Source organism: Somniosus microcephalus, chromosome 4, assembly GCF_052327205.1.
Source record: "Somniosus microcephalus isolate GS21.2 chromosome 4, FLI_Smic_1.0, whole genome shotgun sequence".
Classification (NCBI taxonomy): domain Eukaryota; kingdom Metazoa; phylum Chordata; class Chondrichthyes; order Squaliformes; family Somniosidae; genus Somniosus; species Somniosus microcephalus.
The window spans coordinates 227,871,931-227,887,086 of NC_140990.1; the positions used below are offsets into that span (position 1 = coordinate 227,871,931).

Sequence of the window (15,156 nt, forward strand, 5' to 3'; positions counted from 1 at the left end):
ACAAAAGTGCTGGCTTCGTGCATGCACTGCGCATGCGCGGGAAACCGGAACTTCCGTTCCCTTGAAAGAAGGGGTTCAGAAGTCGAATGCATGCGCGGGAGAGGCAGCGAATGCGCCTGGATCTTATGTTTTTTTGACAGGTTTCTCTGGGAGGGTAAATCTCCAGCAGTTACACTTTTAAAATGCAGGCGCAAGGCCTGCTTTTAACAAGGTAAGTGATGAATTAATTAAAATTAAAAAAAATTTTCCACAGAATTATTATTTTTAAATACTTTAAAGAAGGGTAAGTTTATTTTTAGCCCTGTTAGAAAATGTAATTAATTTTTTCAAAATTTTAAATTATTGTTTAAAATAGTTATTTCATGTAATTTATAGTTATTTTAAAAATGTGATTTAAAAAAAATTTATTTGACGTTTTAGTTATGTTTTGGGGCTTATAGTATTTATAGGTTTGACAGGTAATCCTGTCAAATTTATGAATGAAGCATTCCCTGCTACCATTGGCTCTCCATGGCCCACGTGATCCCAGGGGACGCTTCGAACTAACTGCGCCCCTGGGATACACAAGCTCTGCGCGCCAGCAGTTGGAGGAGGCCCAGGATCGGAATACAACGCGGGCCCACAGCACAACGGCCGGCGCACAAGGTAAGTGCAGGTCGGAGGCTTGCACCCGCGGGCAGACAGAAAGCAAAGAGTTGGAATAAACGGCTCTTTTTCTGAGTGGCAGGCAGGGATCGGTCCTTGGACCCCAGCTATTCACAATATATATTAATGATCTGGACGAGGGAACTAGATGTAATATCTCCAAGTTTGCAGACGACACAAAGCTGGGTGGGCGTGTGTGCTGTGAGGAGGATGCCGAGAAACTCCAGGATGATTTGGACAGGTTGGGTGATTGGGCAGAAGCATGGCAGATGCAATATAACATGGATAAATGCGAGGTTATCCACTTTGGTGGCAAAAATAGGAAGGCAGATTATTATCTGAATAGCAATAGATTGGGAGAAGGGGAAGTGCAACGAGACCTGGGCGTCCTTGTGCACCAGTCGCTGAAAGTAAGCATGCAAGTGCAGCAGGTGGTTAAGAAGGCAAATGGTATGTTGGCCTTCGTAGCAAGAGGGTTTGAGTACAGGAATAAGAATGTCTTGATGCAGTTGTACAGGGCCTTGGTGAGACCACATCTGGAGTATTGTGTGCAGTTTTGGTCGCCTTTTCTGAGGAAGGATGTTTTGCCATGGAGGGAGTGCAGTGAAGATTCACCAGGCTGATACCTGGGATGGCAGGAATGACGTATGAGGAGAGATTGGGTCGATTGGGCTTGTAGTCACTGGAGTTTAGAAGAATGAGAGGGGATCTCATCGAAACTTATAAAATTCTAACAGGACTAGACAGACTAGATGCTGGAATGATGTTCCCGATGGTCGGGGAGTCCAGAACCAAGGGTCACAGACTAAGGATAAGGGGTAAGCCATTTAGGACAGAGATGAGGAGGAATTTCTTCACCCAGAGAGTGGTGAACCTGTGGAATTCTCTGCCAAAGAAGGCAGTAGAGGCCAATTCATTAAATATATTCAAGAAGGAGTTGGATATATTTCTTAAGGCTAAAGGGATCAAGGGATATGGAGAGAAGGCAGGGACAGGGTAATAAATTTGGATGATCAGCCATGATCTCATTGAATTGCAGAGCTGGCTCGAGGGGCCGAATGGCCTACTCCTGCTCCATCTTCTATGTTTCTATATTTCTGGGCCAATATCTCATGTGAAAGATAGCATCTTTGACAATGCAGCACTCAGGCTAAAGTGTCAGATTAGCTCATGTGCTCATGCTTGTGACACATGCTTCCAGAATGCCTGGGGAAACATTTATGTTACGTAAATAACAGACATAATTAGGTACAGTACTTAACCAGTGAGTTAACCTGACCAAAATCATGGACTAGAGATAAAGTTATAGAAATTGGACGGTGACACGATAGTTGTCGGTGTCACCGCGGTCTCGGGTTAATGGCCGCTGAAAATGGTCGCGCCCGTAGGAGAGAAAAACTCGCACTGGGGACTAAAGATTTTTAGCCCAGCCCTAAACTCACGATGTCTCTCTCTCTCTTTCTTAGACAGTCCCTTGGAACCAAGGATGACTTGCTTCCACACTAAAAATGAGTTCTCAGGTGACTGATGAGTCCAATGCAGTCTCTGTCACAGGTGGAGAGACGGTGGTTGAAGGGGCGGGTGGGTGGGGTGCTTGGGTTGACATGCACTCCTTCCGCTGTTTGCGCTAACGCCCTCCTGGTGGTGATAGTCCCGGAATCAGGCCCCAATGTGGTATCCAGAAATGGTATAGCATCTTCCAACAGCCTCTGGAAGTGAGGCAATGAGTTCGCTAGGCATTGTGGGAAAATAAAAGGGCAATGCATTGTCAGCTGCTTAAAAGGCCAATGCCTTCTGAACCGCTAAAAATTAAAAGAAAGTTAAAAAATGCAGTTTTCAGCCCTTACAACACTAATGCCTTTAAAAAAAATTAACATTTGGAAAATACATTCCCAAATGGGGGTGTTCAGCTCTTAAAGCTGATTTCCCTTCCGTACCTCAAAAAATGGGAAAAATGCTTCAGCGCTAACACAAAGGGCTTACCAAGCCAGGGAAGAGGTACCCAGTGACTCGCACGCAGCACTCCAGCTTTGTGCAGGGGGTCAACACTGCAAGAGAGGTCCTCTACCCACAAGGGCCAGGAGGCCCTCCAGAAAGAATGATGTGGGACCATATCACTGAGTCCTTCACTGCCAGCAGTGTCGCTCCCACCACCTGGCTCCAGTGTTGAACTCAGCGCTAAGGTCCAAGTTCGCTAAGGTGACGTTTAGTTGGCGTGCTCCCTAATTTAAATTTGCAGGGCCATCACTCTTACTGGCAGCATTGCTGGCTTTCAGAAAATGGCTGACGCTGCAGGACCCGCCACCAGCTGGCGAAAGAGTGGCAGCCGCTGACTTTTCGCTACATTTTGCCGGTAATAGGTGGCGTAAAGCACCCGAATTTTTAGCCCATAGATTTGAACACTCTGACAGGAAGCCGGTGAGAGTTGACGGCCATCCTGCTCTGGAGTCCTGGGCCAATTTTAATGGCTGGGCCTCATTTATATGTCACTGGCCAGCTGGACACCCGGAAAGGGTGTAAAGAAACTGCTGGCTGACTTCAGGCAGGTTCTCCTGGCCCCACTAGGGAAAGTTTTTGACTCTTCTTCCCTGCCACTGAGTGGGTGTCCTGCTTAGTAGGCCTTTAAATTGCCTTTGAGGTCCAATGGCATCCTAGGACCCTTAGTTGCATGTATTCATGAGGCACTTGTCTGCATCTGGTGGGGCCTTCGGTTGCCTAAAAAAAATGCAGGCTTAAATGGCAGCTGGCTGGAATCGAGCCGGAACAGGGCAGTAACTTCTCCCAGGCCATTTCAACTGGAATATTTCCTCTTCAAAATGGTCATTAACTGGCACTTAAGTGGTGTGAATGTCACCTGCCACTTGCAGGCCAAGCCTGGAGGATGCCCAGGTCCTGTTGTAAGCTGGCATGCGCCACGGAGATGAATATTATGGCATTATCAGCAAACAGCTCCACTCCTGACCTTACGATGGAGGGAAGGTCATTGATGAAGCTGCTGAAGATGGTTGGGTCAAGCCCACTTCCTGCAATGATGTTCTGGGCTCTGATGGCTGACCCCTGATAACCATAAACATCTTTCCATACATCAGGTATGACCCTCACAACTTGAGGGTATTCCCTTTGACTCCCATTGACCCCATTTTTGCTAGTGCTCTTTGATACCATACTCAGTCGAATACTGCCTTGATGTCTGGGGTAGATCATCTCACCTCTCCACTGGCATTCAGCTCTTGCATCCATATCTGGATCAAAGCTGGAGCCAAGTGGATTTGGTGGAACTCACACTAAGCATCGGTTAACAGGTGATTGGTGATATGTGCAGTATTAAGTAGGTTCTAACCAATATCAATTAATCAGCAAATATTAAGGTTGCACTATTTGCTCTTTTATATTGAAGATTTGTAAAATTGGTAAAGAACCAAAGTCCAGGGGACACAGTTTTTTTGAGATTCCACAAAACGCAAAATATTTACAGGACGTCCTTGTAGACCTGGACGACCTAAGAATCCTTGATGACCTTTCAGACCCTTTGTACCAGTTTTTCCTTTGTCACCTCTTTCACCTCGAAGGCCGTGAGGACCCTGGAAAAAGTACAAACATTTTATGATTACAAGACTTGAAACCAGCAAAACTATGTTTACCCAGTCTCCATTTAATGGTAATTCTAAATATATAATAATATTTGCTGTTATATAGCACACTACCATGTTGAAATATCTTCAGCAACAATGCAGCACTTCCTCCGTATTGTGCTGGAGTGTCAGCCTAGGTTATGTGCTCATTTGCTGGCGTGATTCTTGAACCTACAGCTTTCTGAACAGGGACGACTGTGTCACCTGGTTACGTATGTAAAGTTTCACACTGATTGCACTGGTAACACTCTTAAAATGGTCCTCAGTCATACACATGAATTTCCTGGACATCAACTTACCATAGGTCCCAGTGACCCATTGGGACCTGAAATACCCACTGCCCCTCGTCCACCCTAAAGTATGAGAAGATAATATATTTCACATAAAGGTTTAAATATTCACAGGTTATTTGCAAAATTAAGCAATAAGAATTGTGTAGTCAATTAAATGTACAAAAAGATTCTAAATGTAATTACAAAAATATTATCAAACAAATATGAACATCATCAGCAGCAATGACAACTTGTGTGTATATATTATATATATACACACACAAGTTGTCATTGCTGCTGATGATGTTCATATTTGTTTAATATTTTTATATATATATACACACATCATATGGGAAAGCATCTCAAGGCACTTCACAAAGGAATAATCAAAAAATAGTCCCTAAGCCAAAGAAGGAGATAACAGTAGGGATCACCAACAGCTTGGTTGAAGAGGTAGGTTTTAAGGAGGAGAGGGAGATGGAGAGGTGGAAAGGTTTAGGGAGGAAATTTGCTGACTTTCACATCATACTAATTAATTGCAAAGGCCTGGTTTCAAATCTTTAAAAATAATTAAAGAATTTCACACTGTGCTTAAAAAGCAATTGGCGTGATAAAGCTAAGGTTTACATGTATAAGCAATTCTGATGAAATGGTCAAATCAGTAAACTATTAGTAGTTTGTTGAGTCACTTTTCAATAATACACAGGTATTCAGCCAGCCATGAGTTGCCGTGCAGTGAATGGCAACTGGCACATGTCACACTTACCGGTTCACCTCTGTCACCTTGCTTGCCAGCTGGACCAGGTTGGCCTGGTTGACCTGGTTGACCAGGAGATCCTTGATAGCCTGCAGAGCCAGGTTCACCATGATCACCCTGCCCAAAAATAACAGTCACTGCTCAGAAGAGAGGGGGCTCAAATTATTTGAAAAATCTTAGAATTCATATACTAAAATGTGTTCTTACATTAGGACCTGAAGCTCCAGGATTGCCAGGTGAACCATCAGCACCAGGAATACCCTAAAGTAAACAAGTAATTATTCACATAATATAGTATAAAATGCGCATAAAATAATATACCTTAGCAACCAAGATTACTTTTCGGAACAGTGTGCTTTTAACAATGCATTTCCAGTTGAATAACAAGTGTAAAGTTACTAGTTTAAAATTACAGATGCTACGGTGAACCTGTTTGGATAATTTCTGTATTATTAATAATCAGGATAATATTTAATGCATAAATAAGTATATCCATAGTTAATACATTTAAGTGAAACCCAAAAGAGTCTACTTACATCTTTGCCAGACGGACCAGGAGGACCACGGTGGCCACGTGGGCCCTTTGAACCAGCAGGCCCTCGCTCACCAGGATTACCATCTCTGCCTTGTTTACCATGGCCCCCCTGTTGGATGCAAAATACAAAGACAATGCTGATTCTTTTGTGTTTTGAATGGAACTGAATACATTTCTGCTTATAGAGACCCAGCCATTATATATGTACCCAGCCAGTACGTAATAACCCAAAGTTTTATTTCAGGCCTAGGAAGTACATTTATCACTAATCTGGTAAAGAAAAAAGAACAAACTTGCATTTATATAGGGTCCTTCATAACCTCAGGAAGTCCCAAAGCACTACACAGCCAATGAAAACTTTTGAAGTATATCCACTCTTGTAGTGTAGACAAATGCGGCAGCCAATTTGCACATCGCAGGATCCCACACACAACAAAGAGATAGATAACCATATAATCTGTTTTTGTGATGTTGGTTGAAGGCGAACCTCCTTGCTCTTCTTTGGAAAGTGCCATTGATCTTTGATATCCGCTGAAGAGGGCAGATGGGGCCTTGGCTTTGGCCTCCGCCTCATCTAAATGGTGGCACATCTGACAATATTGCACTGAAGTATCAGTGTAGATTATGTGCTAAAGTCTTTGGAGTGGGGTTTGAACATGTGACCTTCAGACCGAGCAGCAAGAGTGCTGTAATTGAGCGAAGGTCAGAGACTTGTGCGTGAAATATATTCATTAGGAGCAAAATGTATGAATATCCAGCACTAGACTGATGCCAATCAATCATGATTAGCTTCTACTGATATACAAGACTGCATTGTGAATTCTAGTTAATAGGAAGTCTTCTGTTGGGGACAATTATGTATTCATTCTCTATGTGCTTTCGTTTTCATGCACGCAATTTAGAGTAGGGTATTGGCACAAATAATTCTGATAATTGACCCATCACAGGCTTATTAAATGTTCAATGTCTTGTCTTTACAAAGACAATAGTCATGATCTAATTTATGTTTATTTAACAAAATTGCTTTGTGTTGAATTTTAATTGGGTTTAGCTTGAATAATTATTTTGAGTTGTTTTTACAAAAACTCTTGGTATTGTCATACTATAAATTCTTTCCAAAGGCGCATTTACATTTTGTGGCCTTTTTTTGATCCTGTTCTGAAGAGTAACCTCAATGCGTGGTTTAAACTTCACGTTTGGAGTTGGTCTCTGGACTGCTGTTAGGACAATATAGAGACCTAGGGCTCGATTTTGCCAGGCCCGAGGAGGCAGGATTGGAGGTGCGCGAGTTGTTAAAATCGCCAAAAATGGCGGGCGTGCCCAATCCCGCCTCCATGCAATTTTCCCAAAAGTGTGTTTTCTGACCCGCCTCCAAGAGACGGGATAGGCCCTTAACAACCACTTAAATGCCTCTATAATCCCATTTTGAGAAGCCTTTCCGATTTTAACACATTTCCCCCATCCTACACGCCTCCTCTGGAACACGCTAGGTAATGCTGGCGGCCTCATAAGTGGATTGCTTACGAACAGCTGCACCTCCACCATTACAAAGGAATTTTCACCAATGATCATTTGCAGGTGGCAGAACTTTGTTGTTTCAGGTCTGGGGGAACTTTTAGCAGGCATACTCAGTGTTGTGGAAGTTTGGAGCCTGACACCCATCTCCAGTGTGACCGCCTGGGAAACCCCTCTCCCCACCTTGACTAAGCGCTTCCTCAACTGAGGCATATATCAGAAGCATGGTGACCATTTAATTCCTTCTCTCCTGGACATCAGATTCGGACGTAGACCAGCCGCAACAGCAGTAGACCCATGAGCAACAGCAGCACCAACAGCAGGAGCATCAATAGGAGCGCCAAGCTGCTAGTCCCCCACCTGAAGATGCACAGACCAGAAGGCACCAGCGTGTGACAACATTGCTGCCCAGGATGCAAGGGACGCACTCATCCTGGCCATATTTGCTTAGGCTGCACAATCAAACTTTAGTCTCGCTCGTTCTTAGCAGAGCATCAACAATGGACAAAAACCTGCGGAATCCTATCACTCTGACCACCATTCTGACAATCGCAAGGCGCCCTAAGCCCTCAATGTGAAAGTCCCATTTGCAAAATGACACAGGCCACAACTTCAACATTTTGCCATCAAGACACTTTATAATACAATCACAATGATGGCTGTTCCAAAAACAAAACAACACAGCACCAAGTAACTACCCTTGTGACTACTTGTGCTTTATCTTCCTCTTACGCTGCTCCTACATGGTGCTTCCCCTGTGGCTTCAGCAGATGTGGAGGTCCCTTGCTCACTCTCTTGCTGCTCCTGTCTTGACGCCTTTGGCGGGCATCCTCTGGGGTGGTGAACCTATGCGGGCTCACCAACAGCCTGCTGCTCCTGCAGCTGTGCAGGGGCTGAGAGGCCCATCTCAGTTGGGTGAGGACTCTGGTGGGGCTCTGACCGAGGGCTTTGTTGTGGCATGGTTGTGTGAGCACTTGGAGAGGAGCCCCCACTTCCTTGTTGTCTGCCACCAACATCCCTCTCATGGGTCAGCCCCACTTCAGAGCTAACAAGTGGCGTGGCAGCACCTTGCGGCACTGCAGGGGGGCCATGTGGACCCGTTTCTGCACTGGAAATCTTACTCCAGAGGACTTGCATGAAGGTCTGGTTTGTTTGCTCAATAGCTGACCATCGCTCCTCAAGGGATGTGTCATTCTAATCTGAACAATGACCATATTTTCAATACCCTGGCGACTAAGCTCCTCCATGGATGTAGCTATCCTCTCCGCTGGTGCTGGGTGCGCTGAATTCTGCTGACGCTGCGGCCTCAGAGGTTGCAGCTTCCTCTGAGGAGTCTGGAGGCTCAGGCTGTTCCTCCTGGATAGTGAGGACGGGGGCTTTTGATGGTCCTATGGGGAGTAAAGGAAAGAGTCAGAGATGTGAGGCCAAGGTTATATGCACATTGAATATTGCAGATGATCATAAGTCAATCTGTTGGAGAGGTGATGGGGATCAGATTGAGGGAAATGGGAAAGTCATACTCACTTTTCCTGTGCAGAGAAGGTCATGAAACCTCTTCCTGCATTGCAGCCAGGTCCTGCGGGTCAGCAAAATGGAGTTGACCTCCTGGGCCACTTGTAGCCATACAGCTTTTGTCTGCTGAGGTGGCTTTTTTCTCCCTGAGGAAGGGGACAGCACCTCCTTATTACAGCTGGCTCTGTGCACCAGAGCTTGGAGGGAGGGCTCATCAAATCGAGGAGCACACTTTTGCTTGATCGTTGACATTTTCCACAATTCAACTCCTTCATACAATTTGCAGAGCCTTTGCACTCTTCAGAAGAAGCAAGGCTGCTTGCAGGCCTTAAATCCAACAGCATTGATGACATCATCAGGGGCGAGTTTCTGTATGAAAAGACTAATTGGGCCAAGGGTTCCCACACACAGGAAATTAATTGCCCAATTAGGGGAAAATCCCATTTTTTCAACACTTCACTTGGCTGCTGAAATTTAAAAGGCTAGTGCGAGTGCGGGCAGCGAAAGAGTGCTTATCTAGAGTTTGGTAAGTGTGAGAGTTCGGGCAAGTGGGGAGCGAGGGGCTGGTTTTGTCTTTCTTTTTAAAACCTTTATAAGTTGGTAAGTTCTTTTAAATAAAGGTGTGATCTTCACCTAAAATAGGGGCAGAGGGTCTTCTTAAATAATATTAATAAATTAAATTAATTACATAGAATGGGAGAGCAGGTGATGTGTTACTGCTGTGAAATGTGGGAGCTGGTGGACACCATTGATGCTCACGGTGATTACATTTGCGATAAGTGTTTGCTGCTAGAGGAACTCCGGCTCCGTGTTGATGAGCTTGAGACCAAGCTTCAGACACTGACACATCAGGGAGGGGGAGAGTTACCTGGACTCTGTGTTTCAGGAGGTAGTCACACCAATTAGATTAATTAATTCAGATGTAGTCCATGGTCAGGGACAGGATGGTGTGACTAGAAGTGAGGCAGGTAAGGGTTATGATCTGGTTACGGAAACATGGCTGCAAGATAATCATGACTGGGAACTAAACATACAAGGGTATTTGACAATTAGGAAGGACAGACAGGAAGGAAAGGGAGGTGGGGTTGCTATGTTAATCAAGGATGGAATCACTGCAATAGTCAGAAATGATATTGGGTCAAAGGATCAGGATAGTGAAACAGTTTGGGTGGAGATAAGGAATAATAAGGGGAAAAAGTCACTAGTGGGTTTAGTTTATAGGCCTCCTAACAGTTGCAACTCTGTTGGTCGGAGTATAAATCAGGAAATAGTTGGGGCTTGTAATAAGGGAACAGCTATAATCATGGGGGATTTTAACTTTCATATTGACTGGACTAATCAAATTGGGCATGGCAGCCTAGAGGAAGATTTCATAGTGTATTAGGGATGGGTTCCTTGAGCAGTATGTAACTGAAACAACCAGGGGGCAGGCAATCTTAGATTTGGTCCTGTGTAATGAGACAGGATTAATAAGAAATGTCCTAGTAAAGGATCCCCTTGGAATGAGTGACCATAATATGGTTGAATTCCAAATTCAGTTTGAGGGTGAGAGAGTTGGCTCTCAAACCAGCGTACTGAGCTTAAATAAAGGAGACTATGAAGGTATGAGAGTAGAATTGACTAAAGTGGACTGGGAAAACAGATTAAAGTGAAAGACGGTACAAGAGCAGTGGTCTACATTCAAGGAGATATTTCACCTCTTTCAAGAAAAATATATTCCACTGAGGAAAAAGGGGAGTAAAAGAAAAGACAGCCATCCGTGGCTTAGCAAAGTAATAAAGGATAGTATCCGACTGAAAACAAGGGCATATAAAGTAGCCAAATCTAGTGGGAGGATAGAAGATTGGGAAGCATTTAAAAACCAGCAAAGAATAACTAAAAGATTAATTAAGAAAGGGAAGATAGATTATGAAAGTAAACTAGCAAAAAATATAAAAACAGATAGCAAGAGTTTCTACAGCTATATAAAAAGAAAAAGGGTGGCTAAAGTGAACGTTGGTCCCTTAGAGGATGAGACCGGGAAACTAGTGGTGGGGAACATGGAGATGGCAAAGACGCTGAACAAAAATTTGTATCAGTCTTTACAGTAGAGGACACTAAAAATATCCCAACACTGGACAAACAGGGGGCAATGGGGGGGGGGGGAGGAGCTTTACATGATTAAAATCACTAAGGAGGTGGTACTCGGTAAAATAATGGGACTTAAGGTGGATAAATCCCCTGGACCTGATGGCCTACATCCTAGGGTCTTGAGAGAAGTAATGGTAGGGATTGTGGATTTGTGGATGCATTGGTGATTATTTTCCAAAACTCCCTGGACTTAGGAAAGGTCCCAGCAGATTGGAAAACTGCTAATGTAACACCCTTATTTAAGAAGAGAAGTAGACAAAAAGCTGGAAACTATAGACCAGTTAGCCTAACATCTGTGGTTGGTAAAATGTTGGAGTCCATTATTAAGGAAACAGTAACAGAGCATTTGGATAAACATAATTTAATAGGACAGAGTCAGCATGGTTTTATGAAGGGGAAGTCATGTTTGACAAATTTGCTTGAATTCTTTGAGGACGTAACATACAGGGTGGATAAAGGGGAACCAGTGGATGTCGTGTATTTGGACTTCCAAAAGGCATTTGACAAGGTGCCACACAAAAGATTACTGATCAAGATAAAAAATCACGGGATTGGGGGTAATATACTGGCATGGGTGGAAGATTGGCTATCTAACAGAAAACAAAGAGTTGGGATAAATGGTTCGTTTTCGGGCTGGCAATCAGTAACTAGTGGTGTTCCGCAGGGGTCAGTGCTGGGACCCGAACTCTTTACAATCTATATTAATGATTTGGAGGAAGGGATCGAGTGCAACATATCCAAGTTTGCCGATGATACAAAGATGGGAGGGAAAGCAGCGAGTGAGGAGTGTAATGTATGTACCTTTAAGGGAGAGAACTACTTTTTACAGCTCCTGTATACTGTAGTACCAGCAGTGACCACACCTGTATATAAACCCTGAGTAGTGATCTGTAGAGTTAGTTCTAGAGTAACCCTCATTCAGTAAACACCTGTTGATCGTTCCCTGCAGTCTCTTATCTAATTATTGAAGGACACAACATCAAGATACACGGATCTAACATTGGCGATGAGCAGATTCAAACCTACCTGCAACTCTGCATCACCTCCCAGGGATTCGCTCCTGGAGAACAGTGGAAGAAGGCCGAGTCCAGAAGCACGGGCGTCGACCACGGGAAACCCCCCAGTCATCCAGCAGAGATTTGAGCATCGCAGGGGAGGCTGTCGAGAGCCAGGCTTGGCTTTCCAGTCATGGTGGTCCAGCGAAACGGGCTGGCAACAATTACTGCGCAGACCCTTCCCGGACAGCAGTGGCTAGAGCCGACCGACGGCACAGAAAAAGGCCGAGCAACGTCGACGGGGGAGAGAGAGAGGGTAGAGCGCACAGGGTGCACCCGGTGTTCAGGACTGAGCGGCGTCAATGAGAGACAGCAGAGCGCAGCCGGTGTTCAAGGGCTGAGCAGTGTCAACGGGGGAGAGAGGCACGCAGGAAAACACGCAGAGTGCAGCCGGTGTTCAAGGGCCGAGCAGCGTCAGCGGGGAAGAAAGGAAAGCGTGAGAGACGCCATTTTAAGCCAGTCTAACCACACCCAAAAATGCCGAAGAGTGGCAGTATCGCAGCGTTCGACAATGAAGTCGAAGATTGGACGACATATGTCGAACGCATAGAAGTATACTGCAAGGCGAATGAAGTGCCAGATGACAAGAAAGCACTGGTATTGTTGAATTCAATGGGTGCAAAAACGTAGGGCTTACAATGAAACCTAGTAACCCCAGAGAAGCCAGTAGAAAAGGATTTTGAAAACATAGTGTCAATCCTACAGGACCACTTAAACCCCACACCGCTGCTGATAGCAGAAAGATTTAAGTTTCACAAAAGGAACCAGCATACAGATGAAAGTAATGCTGAGTATTTAACGGAACTGCGCAAGCTATCAAAACACTGCTAGTTTGGAACGGGACTAGCAGACACTTTAAGGGACAAGTTTGTGTGTGGGCTTCAAAGTGAAGGAACCCAGAAATGGCTTCTATCAGAAAAGGATCTTACGCTGGACAAGTCTTTCAGCATTGCAGTATCACACGAAGCAGCAGCACGGGGCACGGCAGAGATACAACGGAGACCGCAAGAATATGGCACAAATGAAATGTCATACGGAACAGTGAAGTGCTGTCGCTGCGGCAGAACATCACACAACCATAAGGATTGCTGGTTCAAGGACAAAGTGTGCAGACAGTGTGGAAAAGTAGGACACATATCAAGAGTCTGCAGGTCGGGAAAGAAAACCAGCAGCAAGAAATCTCCACAGGAGAAGTACAAGAAGGTACATAAGGTGACAGAGAGTAGTTCAGACGAACAGAAAAGTGATACAGACTCCGAAAGCAAGGAGCTGGGTTGTCTGAAACTACATAATGTGATCAAAACGGAGGATCACCAAACTATCTGGGTCACGCTCAAGATAGACGGAGTCCAAGTGAAAATGGAATTGGACACAGGATCAGCCCTAACAGTCATAAACCGAAGGGACTACAAGCGGCTATTCTCACATATACCCTTGAGAGATACAAAGATTGTCTTGAAGACGTACACGGGGCAAAAAGTATACCCCAAAGGAAAAATAAGGGTGAACGTTATATATAACGGCAAGGAAACACCAAAAATGGACTTATATGTATTGCCAGGTGGAGGACCACCACTACTAGGACGTGAATGGATCTGGAAGATACAGCTAGATTGGCATTCCATACAAGCACTGACTGTAGATGCCAAAAAGGATGACGACGTCACACCTGGACGACTGTCAAAAATGCTAACTGACGCACAAGAAGTGTTCCAGCAGGGACTCGGAACACTAAAAGGCATAACAGCGATGATCAAAATAGAGGGAAATGCAAGCCCAAAGTTTTTTAAGGCCAGACCGGTACCTTATGCGATCCGCCCAGCTGTCGAAGCAGAGCTGGAAGGTTTGGAACGTTCAGGAGTACTGTCCAAAGTGGACTGGAGCGAGTGGGCTACACCCATCTTTCCTGTAATGAAGAGGTCGTTGAGTAATACGCCTGGGGAACCAAAGAAGGTTCGCATCTGTGGAGACTTTAAGGTGACAGTGAACCCAGTCCTTCACACTGTACAATATCCGCTTCCGCGGATTGAAGATATTTTCGCCTCGCTATCGGGAGGGAAACGCTTCACTAAGATTGATCTGGCCCAGGCATACCTGCAAATGGAGGTAGAAGAAGCCTCGAAACAGTACCTCACGATGAACACTCATAAAGGTCTCTACCAATACAACCGGCTGGTGTTCGGGGTAGCATCAGCTCCGTCTATTTGGCAAAGGGCAATGGAACAAGTCCTGCAAGGGATTCCATGGACCCAGTGTTATTTGGACGACATCCTGGTCACGGGCGAAAATGACAGTGATCACCTCGCCAACCTGGAGCAGGTGCTCACTAGATTGAAGGAATATGGGCTCCGAGCTAATCGCCACAAATGCGAGTTTTTCCAGAAGCAGATCTCATATTGTGGCCACATTATTGATAAAGAGGGGTTACATAAGTCCCCTGAAAAGATTGAGCCAGTAGTCAAGGCTCCAGCACCGGAAAATGTGTCACAACTGAGGTCGTTCCTCGGGCTGGTGAACTACTACCATAAGTTCTTGCCGAATTTGTCTACCGTACTACACCCACTGAACACCCTACTGCAAACGGGGGTACCATGGAAGTGGAGTGACGAATGTAAATGAGCTTTCCAGAAGAGCAAAGCATTGATCACATCAAAAGATGTGTTGGCTCATTTCAACCCAGCACTACCAATTCGGTTGGCGTGTGATGCATCACCCTATGGCATTGGAGCGGTGCTGTCGCACAAATTCCCGGATGGCTCGGAGAGGCCAGTAGCCTTTGCGTCTCGGCCACTAACCTCAGCCGAGCGTAACTACGCCCAGATTCACAGGGAGGCCCTCAGCCTAGTGTGGGGAGTGAAAAAGTTCAATCACTATCTGCACGGGCAGAGGTTCACCTTGCTGACTGACCACCAACCACTTGTCTCCATCTTTAATCCAAAGAAGGGCGTTCCGGTGATGACTGCGCAACGGCTACAAAGATGGTCCCTTTTTCTAGGGGCGAACCAATATGAAATAGAGTATAAGGGCATGAAACAGCATGGAAACGCTGATGGGCTATCACGCCTGCCACTGCCTACTGCGGAGGAAGCACCAGCAGTGGATC

The 15,156-nt window shown here is 45.2% G+C and overlaps 1 protein-coding gene across 1 annotated transcript in view; it reads right to left on the bottom strand.

Moving 5' to 3' along the window:
• Positions 1-15,156, bottom strand: part of LOC147120252 (uncharacterized) — a 168,065-nt gene that overhangs the window by 37,126 nt on the left and 115,783 nt on the right. Inside the window, exons 41-45 of the mRNA XM_085985897.1 lie at positions 5,843-5,950; positions 5,514-5,567; positions 5,316-5,423; positions 4,577-4,630; positions 4,119-4,226 (exon numbers count right to left, since the gene is read on the bottom strand). Coding sequence (XP_085842023.1) covers positions 4,119-4,226; positions 4,577-4,630; positions 5,316-5,423; positions 5,514-5,567; positions 5,843-5,950 — 432 coding nt within the window. The remainder of the gene's footprint in view (positions 1-4,118; positions 4,227-4,576; positions 4,631-5,315; positions 5,424-5,513; positions 5,568-5,842; positions 5,951-15,156) is intronic.